The following is a 21,668-nucleotide window of genomic DNA, read 5'->3' on the forward strand; positions in this document are numbered from 1 at the left end:
GTCCGTGCTAAATACTCTTACTCTTTCCTGATCTGGAGAATGTCAGATCAGAAACAGAGCTATAGCCACTACAACTGAACCATTAGCTGTAACTAGTACCCTGAATTTTGTGAGTGAAAACGAAGCTTCCTGAAAATAGGCCATTCCCCTAACACAATATTTATCCTTTTCTCAATGTTTTCCATCTAATTAACCAACTTATTTGTTTTTGGCTTTATCCCCCCGCCCCTCTCAAATTTGGTAATTTCTGTGGGTATTAAAGTCACAAAATATAGCTTCCAGCTAAGGTCTGAAAGTTCTATAAATGCATTTTATTTAAATTAAATATTGCATGTTGTACCATCCACAGTAATCGAACCAATTTGTGGTTAATGAAATTCTTAAAATATGTTGTTAAAAATAAAACACTTAATATTAGACAGTTAAAAATTGTACAAAATCAAAATAATTTCAGTCCTGCTCACGAGATCAAAACAACAGTCAATATAATATTCGGATACATTTAATATATCAGATAATATATAAAAGTATAAGAAGGTGTGAAATATACAGCAACTTAAAAACAGGTTTTTTTTACAGCTCTTATATCAAATTGTCAACTACTGATTATTTAGGACAGTGTTGGAGGAATGAGAAACGGTCTTTTTTTTTCTTTTTTTTTAAATGGAAGTAAGCACGAACAACCGAAAATAAAATCTAAAGTTGTCCATTTCTGTAATATTTTTTTAAATTTAAAAATATTCAGCACTTATTGCATAATTCGTAAAAAAAATTCAAGAACTTATTGAACAAGAAAACTAATTTATGAAGTGTAACCCCCCCCCCCCCCCTGCGAAACGTCTCTGTGATTAGATATACTTGAGATGACCGCAAATAGAAGGCGCCAGCACTGTCCAGCAGCTTCTTGAAATGTTCCGACGTCAGGCGAATTTTTCCATAAAAACATAGGACAAAGAATAGCTTAAACGCAGACGCACTAAGGACTTAGATTATACTGAAACAATAGTCTAATGGCAAAAGTTCCAAGTTTTCTTCTTTCTCTTTTGGATATATTATATTTCAGCAGGGAATTATCGACGAACATTACCGATACTAATATGTGGCTCTTGTATTCACTTAATTCTTCATTTCGCTTGATTTTGCTTCCTTTGTTTTTGTTATTCTAATGAGTCCTGCTATATAGCTTATGATGCCAATGTTTAGAAATCGTCCCATCCCCAAGTTAAAGAAAAAAAAAAAAATGTCAGACAATTACTGGCATTATGTATTTTTGGTACATTACTACAAACTACATTGCACGAATAGGCACAGATAAATCACAGAAAATTTTAAAAAGGAACGCTATGTTCAGACTAGCCAATAATACCAAATACACAAATTTCACTTTGCAAATGACGAATATATAGTGCCCTAGCTAGTGCAATGGCCTAAAGGGATATGGGACCCTTTCTAAATTCGAAAACTGCACCACTTCTCCACAAAATAATTATTTCATATTTATAACTAATTGATTCACGGATTATGTAAACATTGGTTACCTCCAAAATATTATTCTGTCTACATCATAATATACTAGTATCTACTACCAGATGGTTTAATGTCTTTTAAAATAAGGCGTCTAATTCAAATAAATTAGCATATTAAGGGCATTCCACCTTATTTGGCGAAAGGATGTATTTATTAGCTTTACAGATCGAAATTTACGGGTGGTGAAAACACAAATAATTCCTTAAAATAGGTTAAGCTAAACATTGTACCACTAAGTCTATAATCTTTAGAGGCAAAAAAGATCCTAAATCGGTAGGAACAATGAAATGAAGAATTATCACCTTTACTTTTCATAGTATTGGCCCACTTAAGAAAAGACAAGCAAACTTAAATTCGAGCCAAGGAAGGCCCACTTTCAAAAATTGTGTACACCAGATTGCATTTACGGTCCGTAGTCTGGCATGAAGAGGCATTGCATGGCGGGATTGTGCCAAGCTTGGCATTCCTAGACGTCATCAGAAGCCGAAAAGTTACCAGCCTATAATCCAAGCTCTAACTCCATTCCATTGAAGGTGCATCTATACCATTGAGCAAATTGTCATACAAAAGCTAAAATATAAGCACGAGAAAGGCCATTTTGTAATCACAGGCTGATGGAGACCTTAGGAAGTCACCGGAATAAAGACATTGCTACCAAAATTCAGTTGGTAGGGATTCAAGATTAGGGCCTCTTAATTCAGGCTTCACAGCAGACTAACAAAATGTTGCCTAAATTTAACTAACTTTGTTATCGTTCAAAGTAAATGCAACTAAATCATTTTCAAAGCATTGTGTCAAAAATGTCTGTCTGATTCTTGCATAAAAAAAGGCAACTGAGGGTTCCTATGAACAAACTTGTTTCTGATATATTTAAAATCTGTTAATCTTTTATATAATTTTAAGGTTTATACTCAATATCATGGTTGGGCCACTCAGTGCTATTCAAAATACGACATTTGCATTTGCGAGTTTCCCATTTCCTAGTCTTTTTCTGGATATATAAATCAGATCACATAATAAAGCGACTGGGCAGCTAGGCAGCTTATTGCAGTTAGGCAGTTTTACGCCAATTGTGGAACAAAAAACAGTACAAAAAAAAAGTAAGTTTTACGCCGAATTAATACAAATAAGCCTTTGAAACAAAAAGGCCTCAAATCAGCATGGACAGATGGTTTAAAGGATTGCTTCTTTAATTTTCTATGCATTTCACATAAAATGCATCTGGTATTTTTTTAAATCCCTCCCCTTTCCCTCCACTGAAAGTACAAATCTCGTTGTTTCAGTCGTGGCATTTATGTTTCAGGTTTCTTGTGGCTTTTTTTCTTTTTTTCAGATATTTTTAAAAATTCACTTCAGTAATTAATCAAATTTGGTTTCCTTATTATTTTCTTCGATTTGAATTTGGTTTCTTTATCCTTATTGGTTTAGTCTGGCTTCTTTTGGTTCAGTTTAGATGGATAACATAGCGAGGTAAGATCTGTTTTTCATTTACAATAATAATCATTTTCCCCCTCCCCATCGAATCTTTGCCCATCCGATTTGAATCAAACCCGGGTGCAATATTGGTACAGCTATTGACATCCTGTGATTTCCCAGGTAGAAGTTGACATAAAATAAGGGCTTTAACTGCACCAGCGTATCCTAATGAAATGTCAGGGAATTCAGAAAAATAATGCCCGTATCCATAGGAAGTTTGCTTAATGTAAGATTTTTGAAAATTGTTTTGAAGTATCGAATCAATATTTGATTCTATTGGTGTGCCATGGAATGCCAAAATAGGCTTTGCTTCTTCTGCCTCGTTTCCATATTTTTCTCTGAATTTTTTCAAAGTTTCTACAAATTCTGATTCCAGTAGGGGGTTGACAACATAAGTAACTTTTACTACTTCCCTAGTTTTGCAAAAGCGACGAAACTGCGAATCAGCCACACGGAAATGGTAATCTAACTCATCGGAGGGATCAAATAATCTGTTAGGAGGAATTTCGTATTTTTGAAACTTCGTAGCTACAGTGCTACCGGAAGTTGATAATTGGCATGCTTTGTAATTAATAACGTATCTTGGATATGCTTGACAAGGGTCATATATCACAAATTCATCAAACAAAACCCCTCCCTCACTTTTTGTGTTCCTTGGAGCAAATATGGAATCATATCCAAGGTTCTTAATAGTTTCTAAATTCATATTATATTGGGGGCTAAAAACCTTCATTTCTTTGCCAAATAAAACGTCACATAAAAGCAACACGTTAGATCCTTTAGTATAAATCGCTTGTGCACTCTTACTAGAATCGGTGGCAAAATAAATACCACGGCCGAACATTCGAATTTGGTTGTCATTAATTGGCAATCGAAAGCCATTACGTATAATTTCATTAACAGCTTCAGCATCAGTACCATGGAACTTTTCACGTATAGTTGAAGGCTCAATTAAACTAGCTTGACAAGAATGAAAAACTTCAAGCAAGCTAGAATTGAAGACTTCTTTAATTGATTGTACTTCAGGATACCAGCCATGAATAGGTTGGACATACTTCAAAACTTTGTCTCTGACATCTAAAAAGGTTGAGGATGAAGGGTCCAAATCAATAATTTTGAATTTTCTTGCTTCCTTCTTAACTTCATTCATCTTCAGTATTGCCAAATCTCTGTATGTTTTATTCCGACTTTTTCGGCGTTCTAAAAAGGAAGAATAAGTATGATTAAACGAGATTAGTTAAGTGGCTTTTTTCATCTTCACAAAAAAAATGTATTAATGAATATTCAAGTTGCCAATGACATCAAAAGGAATGTTTGTCCCATGGCTCCATTTTCGGTCTATTTACTCTTGAAAACCGGAATGTCCTACAATTTTTGTTTGGTTTTTATCCACCTATTCAGATCCTTTTACTGTGTAAATTCTCTCCATTGTTGCCAAATTTGGATCGTGAAAGATGCAAGCTGAAAATTGCCCAAATGGGCCAACAAGCCCAACCAACGTTTGCCAGCTTGGTTCCATTCGCTTGACGTGGCCAAACCTGCGTAGTTGTTATTTCTTGATGTTGCTAACAATAGTTTCAGTGGACTGGAGCCTTTGACGCACTTCCAAATTTGCGTTGCGGTATTTGATTCTATCGATGCAACGGAGACATCTCGAGCCAGACGTTTTCTTTCGTCTTCGGTTTTCAGTGTCGAAGTCTGGCATCTATGCATGATTATGGTAATTAATAGTCTTTTGAAAATTCACATATTGAGTTTGTTTGATTAGATGGTTACTTTTCAAGAGATTGGTCAGTCTTCAGAAGCTTTAACCAGCAAGTGCAGATCAACGTTTGTCATCAGAGCTATGGCAATTATCAGAGGAGAGTAGCCTACCAAGGTGCAGGAAGCGTTCAACCTTTTAACCTGTCTCCCGCCTATGGTAACAGCGGCTGGGTTATTACTAAACAAATAATAACTACTGAAAAATATAGGCTAGTGGGAATACGTAAAAATGAAGTACTAAAAGTGACATTTTTAGAACAGAATAAAATAAGGATTCTATTTATATGTCAATAATCAACTAAATGATAAATATAACAGAATATAATAGCCTAAATGGTCTTTCTAAAAAGATGTTTTTGAAGATAAGGCAATTAACTAATAATTTGAAACTTTTAACCTTGAATACTGTTAGTAATATCCATATTAATCCATAGCTTATATTAATGGCAGTTATTGTCTTTTGCTAAAGGAATCAACCTTTTCTGCTGACTTTTCTTAAAATGTTCCTTATTTCCACAATTGGCGTAAAACTGCCTCACTGCGTATGAATGCCTTTTTCATTAAAGTGTGTTTCGGGGTTCTCCCAAATTTGCAAAACGTATATAGCTATCTATGTATGCTTAACAAATTTAAATAATCCGATTTCATTTTTAGTATCCATGATACTTCGAGGAATATTCTCACTTCTATTTCAAAGTGTACATATTTTCGTTAAATAAAATAAAGCCAGATTAAACAAAGGTTAAAATCAAAAACTTTAATTTGGCACAAAATCTCAGACAAGGAGAGAGAGAGAGAGAGAGAGAGAGAGAGAGAGAGAGAGAGAGAGAGAGAGAGAGAGAGAGAGAGAGAGAGAGAGAGAGAGAGAGAGAAAGAGAGAGAGAGAGAGAGAGACGTGTAGACACTTATAGATGACACTTATAATTAATTTGAAAAATTAGTTATTGTAAAAGACAGTTATAATTAATTTGACACAAAATCTCTAATAAAGGGAGAGAGAAAGAGACAAGGAGAGAGGGAAAGATAAAGAGAGAAAGAAAAAAGAAAGAGAAAGAGAGAGAGAAAAAAAAAGGAACGTGTCCACCCTTTTAAATGAAGAATCTATTATCAACTCAACAACATAGGTATATGATGATCTATTATCGCTTTATTATGAGATCTGATTTATATATCCAGAAAAAGACTAGGAAATGGGAAACTCGCATTTGATACAACAACACGGGTTCAGAAAAAAGCTAAAGTGGTTCGGAAGCTGTTTTTTCCGTTTTAACATTTTTTTTTATTTCTTCACGTTATCTTTTGTAAGTTTTTAACTATTTAGTCTAGTTTCAATATATATTTTTTCCTTTGATAAAGGCTTTGGACGTCAAGCCAAAAAACTTGAGCATTTATTTCAAAATATTTGGTCACTTTTGCCTACTGTTTGTATCTTTCCATTTCATTTCATTAATAAATGGAACTGTCATATAGTCTTAGAAATAACTTAATATCCATAATTCACCAGAGTCGATTCTGGTAAATTTCTTACTAAAAGCAATACTATTGTCATGTGTTCATTTCAATAAAATTAGAAGATTTGAATTACCAAAGGCAGCAAAAATTATATTTTCCTGGTAAACTGTTTAAAATAGATTGTTTTAACTGGCTAAGTGGAAAATTGCACGACCATATTAGGAAAATTCGGGAAATAATTTTCTATGAAAAAAAACACCAGGGCAGTTATGCAGTTTTTTGCAGTAGTAACTGCCGAATCTAAAAAAAAAAAAAAAAAACATGGAAGAAAAATCTGTAAAAAGTAGGCTGAAAACACATGGCAGCATAAGTAGCAAAAGAAGGATAACCAGAAGCATAACGTTAATTTTTAAAATTTTACGGGCGACAAGCGTTGTTTGACTAGTTAGTTCTGCTTACTTAATCTGTTTAACTTGATAACACTAAAAAAAAATATGATGCATGTCTCTGAAATAACCACCAAAAATTTTAGATAGTCACACTTTCCAAGTATGAACTGACCTAAGAAAGGATGGGGGAATATGCTTTAATTATGCTCTTACGTTTAAGAGAAAAATATTTTCGATTGCAGCGAAATGACTTAATTATATCTGTGTTATTTGGAAGTTACAATAAGTTTTCCTCTTTCCACTGTATGCATCATTATTTTTTTCCTAGACAACCTTTTTTTTTATTTCCTGTTGCTCCATTTAGTCTAGTTAGATCGATTTTTATCTTCATCATCTTTGAGCTCTGTAAAACAATGCAACAGAATTGTTGCAACGATGTTGTACACGTTGTAAATGATGCAACGATAATAATGATGTGGCGAATATTAATGTAATGGATCATTCCTATATAATGCATGTAATAATGATGTAATGAAAAACTGTTGTAACGTAAATGATGTAATGACAAAAATAATGACAAAAATAATATTGTAACTGATATAAGAATTTAGGTCTCGGTTAAAAAAAAACCTTATGAAAAGACCCGAATAACACTCTTTCTTTTTTTAAGAAACTCACTGTACTTATAATAATGAAACACTTTCAAAATGTAACAATAATAAAGACTTTGTCAAGACGGAGAGAATACTTATTTAGGTCTAGGGGCTCAAATGCTGGTTAAAAATCCGAAATGATAACAAAATATACTGTTGATTATAATGAAAAAAAATGCTAAGGTACCTTTTTTTAGTTATTTTTGTTAAGATGGATTTAAGCTGGGGTGGGGTGTGGTATGCTTTCATTATGATGCTCTTAACATATAAGAGAAATATGTAGGTAATTACAGTGAAATGACCTAATTATATTGGCAAAATTCGTAAGTTTCCTCTTCCCATTGTACACATCATTTATTTTTTTGCTAGAGCACCTTTTTTTATTTCCCGTTGTTCCATTTAGATTAATTCGCTCGATTTTGATGCTCAGCATTTTTGAGCTCTGAAAAACAGTGCGACACAAATGTTTGCTAATGTAACTACTGGTGTGTATGTTAAAAAAAACTCACCAGAAAAAAACAAGCTTTTTTCTCTTTTGTTTCAAGGGACCTTGTTGTGTTTATAATTTCTCAAATGCTGGTTTTAATTCCAAAATAATAAGAAAAAAATACTTTTGATTATAAAGAAAAACATACTAGGGTGTCTTTGTTAGTTGAATTGATGGTTGTCTTTGTTTTGTTTTGATGGTTGAAGCTTCAGTTATATTGTGTGTATGTGTCATATCTTTATGCATGACTTTGTCGAGGAAATGCTAACGCCGGATATCAACTTTTATTGATAGAAGTGGGTAAGCAAGCGCTGAAAACCAAGATGTCGCCCACACTACATTGTCGTGAATTGACGCCACTGTATGACGCAACAATCCAGTAGGGACCAAAAGAAAATCAGAAGGTCCTCAAATAGGATGAGAGACGAACAGACTAAAAGGATATTGAACTTTTATGATAGGTAAAATGTAAACAATACGACATTAGATTTAGCAGTCCCAACCGTCGGTGCTGATCTCCGTTTCATGGCTATTCAGTCAGGAAGTGCAATGGGGGGGGGGGATTGGGGCCAGTCATCCTGTGCTTTCGAATATCTTCCCGATTACCTGCCAGGTTTCCGTTTAGACCTGGGTCGACTCTGACTGAGCTTAGAGAGTCATGCCACTGACCCCCGTTCAAAACCAAATAACCAGCGGCACCAGGACTGAAACTCCAGATCCTCGCAGGCAAAGGATTTCAAGGCTAGCGTGCTAACCACTTGGCTAGGATGGTTTTTATGGCAACAACATAACTAAACCTCTGAACAGAGTGAGGTTGAGGAAAATTTTGTGCCGCTGTTCCGCAGTAGCAGTATACTTATTACTTTGAGGCATTACTAAATTCCAAAATATGTAATAATTGGGTTATTTCTACAATTGATTTTGTTGCGCTCTCTATTTTATTTTCGAAATATTCACTGTTTTAGCCGCATAATCTTAATAGCATAATTGCCATTAATTTCTTGAATTGTTGTTCTTTTCTTTTTTGGAATAAAAATTGGAATAAATATTCACATTAAAAAGTTATCAAAAGTTATCATTTTCAAAGTTATTATTGACAGAATGAAAAAAATTAAAAGTACCTTCATCTAAGTTTATACAAACTGGGCACTGAGCTGATGCTATACATGGCTCACTGCAACAGTTAGGGCAGTCGTGACCACAATCAAGTTTCTTGGGGCATTGTTCTTGACAATCTATTTTTCCACTGCAAAAAGGGAAAAGAAAAACTTATAACTGAGAAAAGAAAAATCTTTGCACTGTAATTGAAAGATACAAAACTTAAAGTAAGTCAATATATAAACAAACGGTATTTGGAATTATCATTTCGTGACACATGACCTGATTTTTATCGCAAAAATTACCTACCTTCGACGTTCTAATGCTTTACTGTCATACTCACACACAGAGGGCACAAAGGAGGATCCCCCACGGACTTCTTAGCAATATAGCTTTAATTAAGTATAAAATTTCAATTTTTCCTAAAAAACTTCTGTTTAAAAAAAAAAAACTGTACTAAAAAACTGTACTAAATACATTTTATTAAGAATACTTTCTTATATCCCCCCTACCTACAGGTAAGGGTTGTCTTTTAATTTGCTTCTGTTTTGAAAGTTCCATAGAAAGTGGCTGTATAGGAGCAGCACCTTATCCTACAAAAAACTAGCTTAGTTGGTATTGGATTCGGTTAAGTGGCATTAGATATGGGTGGTTTAAACATATAATCTATATTGGGAGGCAGTTCAAATAAGAATGATGAAATTACAATAGTAGAAACTGGCGCTAATTAAAAAATATATATATACATATATATATATATATATATATATATATATATATATATATATATATATATATATATATATATATATATATATATATATATATATATATATATCACAAAGACCGATAATCGTTTTACATCTTTGTTTGCCCCCAAACTTTGTGTAGCTCCTAGCTTTCATTTTGAAGACACCTTGCTTTTTAAAAATGTATTTCTTATAATTTTCAAATCAATTCACTATCAACCGTCAAATCAAACGGCTGATTATGATAAGAATAAAAAGATCACTGATCAGCATTACGATCATCCAAGTCTATGCCTCAGACTCAAGTAAGCCAGACGTAGAGTCTGAAATTTTCTACCTTCAACTGCAAAGCCCAGTGGACACAGGTGTTCTTATCATTGGCGACTTCAATACCGTTGCTGGAACCGCTGTTGCAGAGAATGGGGATATCATGGGTAAATTTGGCCTTGAATGAATTAACAAGAGGGAAAACGCCTCATTGAGTTCTGCAGAGATAACGATATTACCAGTCACTCCAACATATCACTAACGTTATCACTAACACTCTCTTTCGACACAGAGAACGCCGAAAGGCGACTGGGGATCTCGCCGGATGAAAAACCATAATCTTATTCATTCATTACGTGCTCAGCAGTAGGCGGTGAAAATCGTCCCTGCTACATACTCTTACCCTTGCTGGTGGCGTTTCGTCAGCGACCATCCCCTGATCATGTCTGCATTGAAGATAAATCTTAAATTGTCTTCAGCGCCCTCCTAGCGCTGAAGACATATAAGAGACCTGGACTAGAGGGAATGCAAGCAAAACTGCTAAAAGTCCAATACGAACCGCTTACGGATATTTTCCGCAGGATCGTATCCACTGTCTGGCAAGAGGAACTTTTCCCGACTTCTTGGTACAAGGCCACAATTATTCCACTACACAAAAAGGAGTCAAAGGCAATATTTGATAATTACTTTTCCATTAGCCTAACAAAATAAACCACCAAAATTCTCACCAATATTACACTTCAACATATCAAAGAATGTTTTTCTCAGTGATTCAAGAATAACAAGCCCCGGGAGATCAACCAATGACCAAATTTTCACTCTGTGCCAGATTTTAAACAAATATCTGGAATACAGCCGCAACCTATACAAGCTCTTCATTGATTTCAAAAAAACATCTGACCTTGTTTCGAGAAAATGCCTCTGACATATCCTCCTCCATAACAGAATCCCACGAAACCAAGTCGACCTTATCAAAGATATGTGTTCTAAGTTTAGGAGTCGTGTCATGACTAGTTTAGGTCTCATTGACAACTTCCAAACGTCCGCGGGAGTCCTTCAAGGATGCATCTTGTCCCCAGACTAGTTTATATCTCTTCCTCCCAGCAGTTTTATCCCTGGTGGAAAGAGCTAGTGGCACACATATAGGGGGTGTCCTGACAGACAAGCTAGCTTATGCCGACGTTGCTTATGCAAGTCGTTGCTTAAGAAGCCTTTAAAGCGACTAACTCTTTTGGAATGATCATGAATGCATCCAAAACCAAAGCTATGAGCTGCTCACCAAATTCGCAGGATACAATTAAGCCAGACCTGAAACTTAACGGAAAGAGAATCCAGTGAGTCGAAGAATTCCACCTTGGAAGTATGATCACCAATGACAACAACAAATCAAGAGACATGATTGACAGGCCTCGTGAGTTCCAGTTTCAAAGCCTTAATGCCCATATGCGGAAGCAAGAATTTATCCTTACGACTTAAGACACGACTTTTTGTTACATTTCATTATCACCATCACAATGCATTCAAGTGAAACATGGATTTTGAAGCTAGATAACCAGTGTCGACCTGCAAAATTTGAAACTAAATGTCTTCACCGCATTTCTGGTATTTCCTACATTGATCGAATCTCAAACGTCAACGTCCTTGAGCGCCTTAAAATCAAATCAACAATCCTAGTCAAGATCCAACTCAAACAACTTCGCTGGCACGGTCACGCAAAACCAACAAGTAAGTTCCGTTTCCCAAAAACCATCTTTGAAGGCCAAATTCACGGTTCTCTGCCTCGTGTTCACCTCAAAAAAAGGAAGAAAAATTTTCCGCCTTATCGCCTTTCCAGCCTTCTTCTCCTAGCAGAAGACCGTGAAGCGCACATGAGACATTTCCACACCATTACGAAGAAAGAAGCCCCAACACGACCTCCAAGGACGGATGGAATCTATGTCAAGTAATCAAATGATGGATTTCTTAACTTGTGAAACAGTCACTGTATCTAATCTTCACTATCCGGCGTGGGCACCTCATTTCGAATGCAAGAAGGGTGCACTCGTTTTCACCATTTATAGTCCATATTTCCAACCCCTACGAAGCAATGAGTATGATCAGATTGTTAAAAATGTAAGTTTTCAGATGGTTCAAAAGGTGGATGGACTTCCATAAGTTTGAGAGTCTTCTGAAATTGGAACTAGCAAGAGCTAGGCGGCGTTTGACGTCGGCAGTGTGGATATTATCAGCCGTTAATAGGCTGCAAAAATAAAAAAATCGATCTACTGTTTCCATTTGCTCACCATCAAATTTGTGGTGTCCTGATACTTACTTTAGATACTTTATTTAATGTGCTTAAAAAAAGAAAAAAAATCATTAACCCCCAACAGAGAGCAGAGCTCGTAAGGTCGGGTTTGTAAATAATAGGGCATGCACAAGACAAGATCTTTTATTGACCAAATTATATAATAAATACTTTTCGGACGGGGAGCAGGGCTTGATGTATTGGCCATAAAACAGAGATACGAAAATGCAGGAATAACAAAAAGAAAGAAAGAAAAAAGAACATACAAGGTAGGAGATAACAGAGGAGGCAACACCAGCGCAAGAGCATCATAACCAAAATTCATACTAAAATTTATTATTCATCAATCCAAACATCCAGAAAAAGAACTATTATTTAAGTATGTTTTTTCCAAGAAAATCAGCTTTAAAACTTGGGGACATTTCTACTAAATTAAGTTTATTTACAGTATGAGGAATTTGGTATCTAATTGAGAATCTAGCTCTTTCTGATTTGATTGGGGGAAGGCGATACTTCTTGGAGCGGACGTTGTGGGCAGGAGAAATGGGGTCTCAATTATATCCTCTCAATTAGTCTCAATTATTATTCATCATGGGCGATGCCATTGAATTAAAGCTCAATCACTTGGACGCCCGATTCGGCCTGAAGCAGCTCGCCAATTTTCCCACAACCAAAAGTGGTACCTCTCTTGACCAAATTTCCATAAATATGCACAAATTTAACAACATACCTACGACCGGGGATCCGATTGGAGGAAGTTACCACTTTTCTCTTGAAATTAACCCCACCAATTCCATTAAGATCGATTACACTACAACTGTAACTATCAGTCGACCAATCACAGACGAGGGACTTCTGACTTTCGGCCAATTGTTAAGCTGCGAGAAATGGGAAAATTTTCAAGATGCTAAAAGTAGTAAATGAAAAACCTATTATTTTCCAAGGAACTTTGCTTCGAAATTACAAGGCCTGTTTTCCTGAGAAGTCAACAAAACGTTTCTCGTCAGATCGACCATATATTACACAAGAAGTTAAGAAAATAGTAATGGAAAAGATGACTTTTCCGTCATGGTAATACCCAACAAGCCAACTGGTTGAAAAAACAAAAATACCTCATTTATTCTAATTTTTCAGAATCAACCCCCCCCCCCCCCCCAACTACCCCAAAGAGAGCAGATCCAATCCGGTTATGTCAATCATGTATCTAGGACTTGTGCTTATTTTTCCCACCAAGTTTCATCCTGATACCTCCGCTCTAAGTGTTTTCCAAGATTTTAGGTTTCCCCCTCCCACCTCCCTCCCTCCAATGTCACCAGATCCGGTCGGGATTTAAAATAATAGCTCTGAGACACAATATCCTTCCAAACATCAAATTTCATTAAGATCTGATCAACCGCTCGTAACTTAAAAATACTTTAATTTTTCTATTTTTTTCGAATTAACGGGCCCCCACTCCCCCCCCCAGATGGTCAAATCGGGAAAACAACTATTTCTAATTCAATCTGGTCCGGTCCCTGATACGCCTGCCAAATTTCATCGTCCTAGCTTACCTGGAAGTGCCTAAAGTAACAAAACCAGGACCGACAGACCGATAGACAGACAGACCGACAGAATTTGCGATTGCTATATGTCACTTGGTTAACACCAAGTGCCAGAAAAACAAGTTACAAGAGATAAAATCAATAAAACTGAAAAGGGAAAATGAAAATAGGGGTTTTTTAGATCACCTTAGTACATATAATAGGAATTTACAGTTTACCTTAGAAATTGAAATTGCAAATAAAATCTCATTCCTAGATGTTCTAATTATTCGTAGCTTAGATGAACTCAATTTTACTATTTACAGAAAACCAACACAAAACAATAGATATTTACATTTTGAATCAAACCACCCCCACAAGTTAAAAGAGGTGTCGTAATATTTCTCGTCGATCGTGCCCTAAACATTTGTTCTGATTCCTACATCGCAGCTGAACTAGACTTTATCAGGGACATACTTTTTGGAAATGGGTATCCTCTTTTATTTATTAATAATGCAATTAACCGTTGAGTGAAAAGACACTCCCATAAAATCAACGATAATTTACCATGTGAGAATCCCGATAAGCCCCAAAACATGATTTACCTCCCATATATCCCAATAATCACTAGAAATCTTAAAAAAGTTTGCACACAAAATAATCTGTAAGTTGTATTTACCAATAATTTGAAAATCATAAATCTCCTAAATTCTGGTAAAGATAAGACTCCAGTTACTCGCCAAAGAGGTGTCTATCAAATACCATGCGACTGTGGCAAATTCTATGTAGGGAGAACCCACCAGAATTTCGAGAAACGCCTACAACAACATAAAGACGATATCACCAAAGCTCTGAATTCTAATATCACTTCTGTTTCTTTTGATTCTGCTTTAAGCAGCCATGTTTTCGAAAATTCTAGCCACATAATACTTTTGAAGAATCCGCAATTATTAGCAATGATCTAGGCATAAAGCAAGTAGTTCGAGAAGCGATTGAAATCAGACTTAAGATTAATAATAATATTTCCTTAAATAGGGATTTAGGAAAATATTCACTGAATGCTCTATACAGAAATTTAATTAAAAATGACCTTACGAAATATTATAAAAAAAACAACAGATATTAACACAGAACCTGTCACAAATAGACCTATAAGATCAGCAGCGAAAAAAGCTAGGCTGGCATTAAAAACGCGTTTTTAAATCATTTTCTTTCATTTCAATGAATTGCCTCGTTTCATAACAATTTATTTATCAGTCCTGGTTGAACTTCGCTGAGGTAAGGATGCTGGGACTGTTTTGAAAAACTGTTCATTTTAGTTTTATTGATTTTATCCTCTTGTAAGTTGTTTTTTTCTTATTTGTATTGCTGAGGACGGCCCTTGGACATAGGGCCGAAATATTCATTCTAATTTATTTCCCACTGTCTTAAAAAATTCCCTATTGTTCTTCTTGTTCTTGGTGTTTGTGATGGAAAGGCAGTGGGGTCTTCATGGTTATTTATATTTGTGGAGAGCCCATCTAGACTAGGGAATTACCACTTTTTAGATTTGTAATTACTTTCTGGAATTCACCAAAGGTAACAGTGGCCGGGAACATACTAGAATTTTCGGATGGCGGGAGATCTTTATGAATACGGGAGATCTTATAATAATCTTTATATGAATAAGGTAGGGATTAAGAGGATCCCAGTTCAACGGTTGTACTAAATTCAATACAGTTTCTATTCGCAATCACTTCAGGGTATTGTGCCCGAGTATTGTTCCCAATTTTTCCATTGATTAATTTCCACGTAGTCCGAGGTAAATCAGATTTTTAAAATGAATTTTCATAATAAATTTGTTCACTTGTTCGAAGACTTTAACCAGCCAATTTTTGTAATTTTTGAACCACTGAACATTCTTAGCTTAGGGGGTATTTCATTTTTATGTTTATACTGTTAATTTTTTCCTTGATTGATTTTAAAAGTGATAAACTTATCCAAGGTTGTTTGGGTGAGGCCCTTTGGGTGAGGTATGAAGTTTTAAATGGGCAATGAAGGTCCAGTTTTTCATTCAGAATTCGGTAAGGTACATCTAAGGATGTACTTGGGTCATTCTCATTAGTAACTTCACTACAATCTACATCGCTAAGATGAGATTTCAGTTCATTCATATTTACTTGTGAGAAATTTCTCCTCTTCATAGGATTTTCTTTATTGACTTTTTTGGGTTTCGAAATCAGACATTAAAACAAAATGATCAGACGTATCTTCCATAACCACGAATGTAGCCTCACATGAATAAGGAGCAAAAATGTTATCAATCAGAGAAAAAGAAGAATTTTTTATTCGTGTCGGAATAAAACATACTGGGTTCATACCATGAGAAAGGTTACATTTTAAAAACTGAAGGACATGTTGGTCAATTCATTGCTGTCTTGATGGGAGATATCCCTTTAAGTCAATATTAAAGTCCCGAAGATAAAAAATGGCATTCGAAGATTTGATGTCACACTTAACATATTTTCGAATTTGTCAATAAAGTCTGCCATGACCGATGAGGGAGGACGATAAATTACAGCAATTAAAAATGTATCATTATTTGGTAAAAACTATTCTACAATACAGCTTTCAAAGATCATCTCAGTATTCAGATATAGAAATTCCTGACATGATAGAATCAAAACTTTGGTTTTAAGGGTTTTGGTTTTTTGGGATTAATCTGTATCCCAAAAGACTTCGTTGTTTGAGAGATGCAGTTAGTCCGTCTTTAGAGTTCTTGGAGGGGGGTAGTCTACCTAGCTGGTCGATATCATCAGCGTACGCTAGTTTGTTAACTAGGATCCCACCTGTTTTCGCCCCATATCCAGCAAGTGTCAGGGAGAGGTAGGCATGCAACAATATGTTGAACAGATAAGGGGGTAGGATGCAGCCCTGGGGGACTCGGGAAGTTGTCACGAATTCATTACAGAGCCCATCGGTAGTCAGAATTTGGCTGTTGAATTGGTTGTACATGTCCTCAACAATTTTTACGAATTTATCTTGGAGATCGTAGAGTTTAAGAATATACCAAAGGTCTTTCCTCCATATGAGGTTTAAGGCCTGCCAAAAATCAATGTGAAGTTGATAGAACTCTCTATTAAACTCGATGTAGCGTTCCATGGGCGCACAGCAAAGATTTGGTCAATATGCACAAGTGGATCTCAAAAAAATACCAGCCAAACAATTTAACTGCGATGAATTTCCCACTAAACAGCCCTTCGTGAACAAATAAGTACAAACTTCAGCTTAAAACAAACATTTTTAACCAACAACAATAACAAATTCAAAATAAACCTTCAAGCCCAAATTTACATTTAATTAAACAGTATTAAAACTTTCTTTTCAAGAAGGGTGTATCTTTTGAATTTGGTGCTTATTTTGAAAATAAATTTAGACAAAACGTATTTTTTAGATCATTTTTTAAGTTTAATATTCATCATTTAAGTTTTGCAAAACTTGTACTTCGGCCAACATGTTGGTCGCTATAATCATAAAAATGTGTCACTAGAACAAGAAATATGGAAATCCTTTCTAGTTTTTTTGATTTTTTTAGTTTAACATTGGATCAGGATTAAAAGATTTCTTTCATCCAGATACTTTCGTAGCAATTAAATAAAACTATTTTTTAAGGCCGTGATTAAGTGAACTTGAAAACATCGAGCTTCAAAATTGAGGTTAGGGTAGCCTTCTGTCTCTCAATTTTCTAGAGACCGTCGATTGTCGAAAACCCTTCGAATAGCACTTACTCATTGGCAGAAATAGCAGGTTAATTATACCAGCTTGTCAATTTGGTCTCTAGGGGGATCTGAAACGATTCTTTCTGGCAAACAACTAGTAAAAATTTCAGTTAGCTGAAAATATTCTATGGGACTTTCAAGAAAGATAAAAGAATTTAGTACTTACCTTGATAAGGATGGTTAGGTGATTACTTAGAAATAATAAAAACAGATTAGTATTTGACTCATTCACAAGAAAATAGTGAATTCAAGGTCCCTTTTCCAAGTTTTAAAAGTCCTTCACTACCATTTAGTGAAACAGAGCCACAATTTGGACCCAAATAAATGCCAATCCTTAAAAACCACTGTACTACATGTTCTTAGCAGTGTTAAGCCTCCTAAGACAAAAACTCTGGTGAAGACTAACCTCTCTATTTTGAACTTTCAAAACAAAGATGTTGTAAATCCATGTAAGCTCTACTGCACAATAAATTCTTAGTTTTTCTACAAAACACAACTTTCGGGACCTTCAGTAATTTAAAAAAAAAGAGGCAAATAGCTTACCCATTACAAATATACATAGTAAAATGACCACATTTGAGTTTTGTTTCTATTCTGCCGCCACAATTTATCAATGAAGCTTCTCCACAACTCCCCACTCCAATATGACCACACTTAAAAGTAGTCTTTATTTTGACGCGGCAACGCTGTGTAGTTACAGTTTGTCCACATGATGCATTTATCTCGTGGCCACACAACAGTTTGGTAACTATCTCTTGATTACATTTATGGGAGTAATGAGGGGTTTCACAAGGAAACTCACATTGATGTTTGCGACAATCCTTAAGTTTGTCACAAAGTTCTTGACATCTAGACTGTCCATAAGGCACAAAATGGTTTTTGTGACAATACCTTCCACTTTCTAAAAGACAAAAAAAAATCACTTTTCAATATTTCCAATGGAAAGGAAAGAGGAACAAAAAGGTTTCAATGAGGTTAGTTTTTTGGGTTTTTCTTGTCACATAATGAGTTTACTTTTTTACACAGATTTTTTTTAGTAGATTGTGCCCACTTTTGCAGTGCATCTAACTTTACATGGAACACTGCTACTTATTTTACACTGTTTATTTGTGATATTGGAAAAACTCAAACAAGTTACGTTCATAACTATAAATCAATACAATAAAAAAAACTCTAAATAAACTTAAGTAAAACTTAAGACCAAACTTCTTGCTCCAAATCTTAGTTTTTGGTTGTAACAACAATTTTTACCGTTAATCTAAGCATTCATGTGATACATACCTCATGTAGTATTTATTTTTAGATCTGAAAGTCGTTATGGGCAGTCCATTGTAAGTGGCAGCCGGCATTCTCCAGATCTATCCTATTGCTTTTTTTCTCCACCGTAATCCAATCATATGTTTCTGTACTGTTCTCCCATATGGTTGTTTGCTTGTCAGTCAAACTAATGGAGTCTAGTGCAAGTATGGCTCCAAGTAGGGAGACAGGGACAATTACCACGCTCCTCCAAATGTCCTGAATGTTAGAAAAAACATTTAACTTCTTTGGTTCATTGATAAATCGTTGAACCTATTCTTCAAAAGACCATCCATTGTAAAGAATTATTATAATAAAGTAATCTAATCAAATGATCGTCTCCTTGTTGTTCACCAGCACAAAAACGTTAAACTAGGAGGGCTTGATTAAGGATGTCTAATCGCAACTTAACCCGGAACTAGAACTCGAAACCGTAAAACAAGAAAGGAGTCTTTGTCCAGAAGTGAAACCAGAAACAGATTTTAGAAACGGAAAAACAAAAAGGGATTTCAGTTTGGAAGTTGACCCGGGAATCAGAAACAAAAAAACAAAAAAGATTTCTTTTTGGAAATGAACCCCAAAACAGAAATTATAGACAAGAAGGCAATTTCAGTTCAGAAGCAAACCTGGAAACAGAAACCAGAAAAGGATGACTAGAAAGGGATTTCTGTTCAGAAGTGAACCCCCAAAAAAATCAGAAATGAAAACAGGAAAGGCATTTCTGTTCAGAAGTCATTCGGAATCAGAAACAAAAACAAGAAAGGGGTCTGTTCAGAAGTGAACACGGAAACAGAAACAAGAAACTGAAAACAAGAAAGGAACTTCTATTTGGAAACCGAAGTTACAAACGAAAACAAGAATGGTTTTCTATTCGAAAATAACAAAATCAGTGAATTTTCTGCTCAGAACAAAACCAAGAAGGAGAGATATAAAGTAGTCTTTCTTTGGAAACAAACCTAGAAAGAAAGAGCTCGCCTTGGGAATGGATTCCTCTGCTGGTCACCAAATATAATGAATTGTTATAATCAGAAGTCAAAATTAGCACAAACAAAATTTATACAGACACTTGCATTACAGTCGTACTGGCAGATCGTTCTCGTCATTCGGCGTATATTCCCAAGGCGTAATCATGACAGCCGTTTTGTGAAGTTAGCCAGTGAGAAAGGTTGCGTAAGCCATGTGAAATCGGGCACATAAAAAACGAAACGTATTTTGTACCCTTAAAGACACAAACTTCTTATTCTACAATTTTTTTTAAGTGTAATATTGTGAATTTGCCACACTGAAGTAGCCTCCCTTGTCCCTCTCCTGACCTAGGTTGTCAAGTTTTGTTTTTTCTTTGTCTCCCTGTGGGCTTTATCTGAATATTTATGTTTGTTTATTTTGTGGGTAAAATAACAATTTCGAATCCTATCAATACTACCAACTTTAGCAGGGGTCTATTTTTCCGAAAGGGAGTGTTTTTTCTGGACCTCTTCAAAAACTAACTTGTCAAATAAAGAAGAGGTTAAGTTTTTCAAGTCTTTGGTAAATTAAAGCCACTTCCTTGAAACTTACCTCTCTCTCTCTCTCTCTTTCTCAAAAGTTAAATAAAAATAAAAATTTTTCACATTTTATCAGCGACAGAAAATTTAAAGTTTAATAGTGGCTTGTTTTACCTTTAGGAATGACAGTAAGTCTATTGCTTTCCTTTACTTTTGCATTAGCTTTTGCGAATGATCCATTTGTCAGATTTCTTGATTCTTGCTTTCGAATTGCAGGATCCCTTTGTTCTATTATGTCAGTGGTCTCTAACCTTGTTTTTGGTGTTTCAGGTTTGGCGGAGTTTGACAATCTGAGGTCTGTTTCTTTGGCCTTCAAAATGTTGTCTGTTCTGTGATCTAAATCAGCAAATACAGATTCCATAACACGGCATGCTTTAACGTAAGTTTCACGTAAAGAGACTGTAGTAAACAAATGTTGCAGTTTAATATCTTTTTTTATGTCTGGGGATGATTTCATATAGTTGAAGTTACTTTCCTGCTCTTTGAAATACCATCTACGATTATTCTTATCTTTGTTGTAATTCTCTAAGTCAGAATTATCACTTGATTCGTCACCTTCATCGGTTGAAAATTCACAAAAAAGTCCAATATCTTTTCTTTTCTCAAAACTAAACAGTGGGGTTACTTCAGTTTTCTTTGAGAAGTTTTCTCTTATGTTGTTAATATTCGAAAGCTTACATCTTAAGGAATCTACCTTTCCAAAATTCTTCACCCCATAATTTTTAATGACACTGTCATCATCATCACTGTCTAATGCAGTTGACAATCGATTTCTCTGGGAAAAACTATTTTCAGATGGTTTGTTAAAATCAGTTTTTGTGTCAGTTTTCTTAATAGATGACAGCAGAGCTTTTGAACCATGTTTATTCTCCTTTTCAGAGAAAGAATCTACTTCCTCTTCAGAGGAATAGTCAAACAATCCTTTGGCCATCTTGCTTAATGGCTAATCAACCTAAAATAAAATACAACGTAATGCCAATTTACAGATGCCCAGCTAATACCTAAGGCAAATATCATAGGCAGCAAAATAGTGCTGTCAAAGTAAAGAGCAATGTGGGCACAATGTATTTTTTTCGGGGGAGGGGGGGGTGTTTTAGACCAGGGCACTTCGTATAGCAGGAGTTGTTATAGCAAATTCAAAAAGAGCTCATTCGATTGAAAAATGAGAGGGTTAGTGAACTTCTTAAAAGTCGGAAGTGATTGAAGGGCAGCCAGCCCCCCTATGCCCATCATTTACTCAAACACAAATAATCAAAATTTTAAGATAGGCATTTTGTTTAGCATAATCAAAAGGTCGAGAAATTGGGTCTTTGAGGATGAAAACCTCCAAAAACTCTCCGGGTAAGTGTTGTAAGTTATACCCTGGGGACATGTAAGTTTTGAATAGAAAAGGCGGTTGTGTAA

General features: G+C 35.3%; 2 protein-coding genes across 2 annotated transcripts in view; both read right to left on the bottom strand.

Annotated features, from left to right (window-relative positions):
• Positions 1-21,668, bottom strand: part of LOC136028546 (uncharacterized oxidoreductase YjmC-like) — a 584,142-nt gene that overhangs the window by 227,499 nt on the left and 334,975 nt on the right. The gene's annotated exons all lie outside the window — the stretch shown is intronic.
• Positions 487-21,222, bottom strand: LOC136028328 (uncharacterized). The gene is made up of 4 exons (XM_065706104.1): positions 20,379-21,222; positions 17,968-18,325; positions 8,870-8,994; positions 487-4,203 (listed from the first exon to the last, which is right to left on the bottom strand). Exons 1-4 carry the CDS (start codon positions 21,193-21,195, stop codon positions 2,972-2,974), a joined length of 2,532 nt encoding a protein of 843 aa, XP_065562176.1. The 5' UTR covers positions 21,196-21,222; the 3' UTR covers positions 487-2,971.

The sequence above is a fragment of the Artemia franciscana genome, chromosome 6 (genome assembly GCF_032884065.1).
Source record: "Artemia franciscana chromosome 6, ASM3288406v1, whole genome shotgun sequence".
Classification (NCBI taxonomy): Eukaryota; Metazoa; Arthropoda; class Branchiopoda; order Anostraca; family Artemiidae; genus Artemia; species Artemia franciscana.

Bases quoted from the DNA above. Each gene is read 5' to 3' on its own strand.
- LOC136028328 (XM_065706104.1), bottom strand. From the start codon at position 21,195: ATGGCCAAAGGATTGTTTGACTATTCCTCTGAAGAGGAAGTAGATTCT. The intron at 8,995-17,967 runs GTAAGCTATTTG...CCCTTTTTGCAG, and splicing joins ACTATGTATATTTGTAATGG to TGGAAAAATAGATTGTCAAG. The intron at 4,204-8,869 runs GTACTTTTAATT...CTTCCTTTTTAG, and splicing joins TTGTATAAACTTAGATGAAG to AACGCCGAAAAAGTCGGAAT.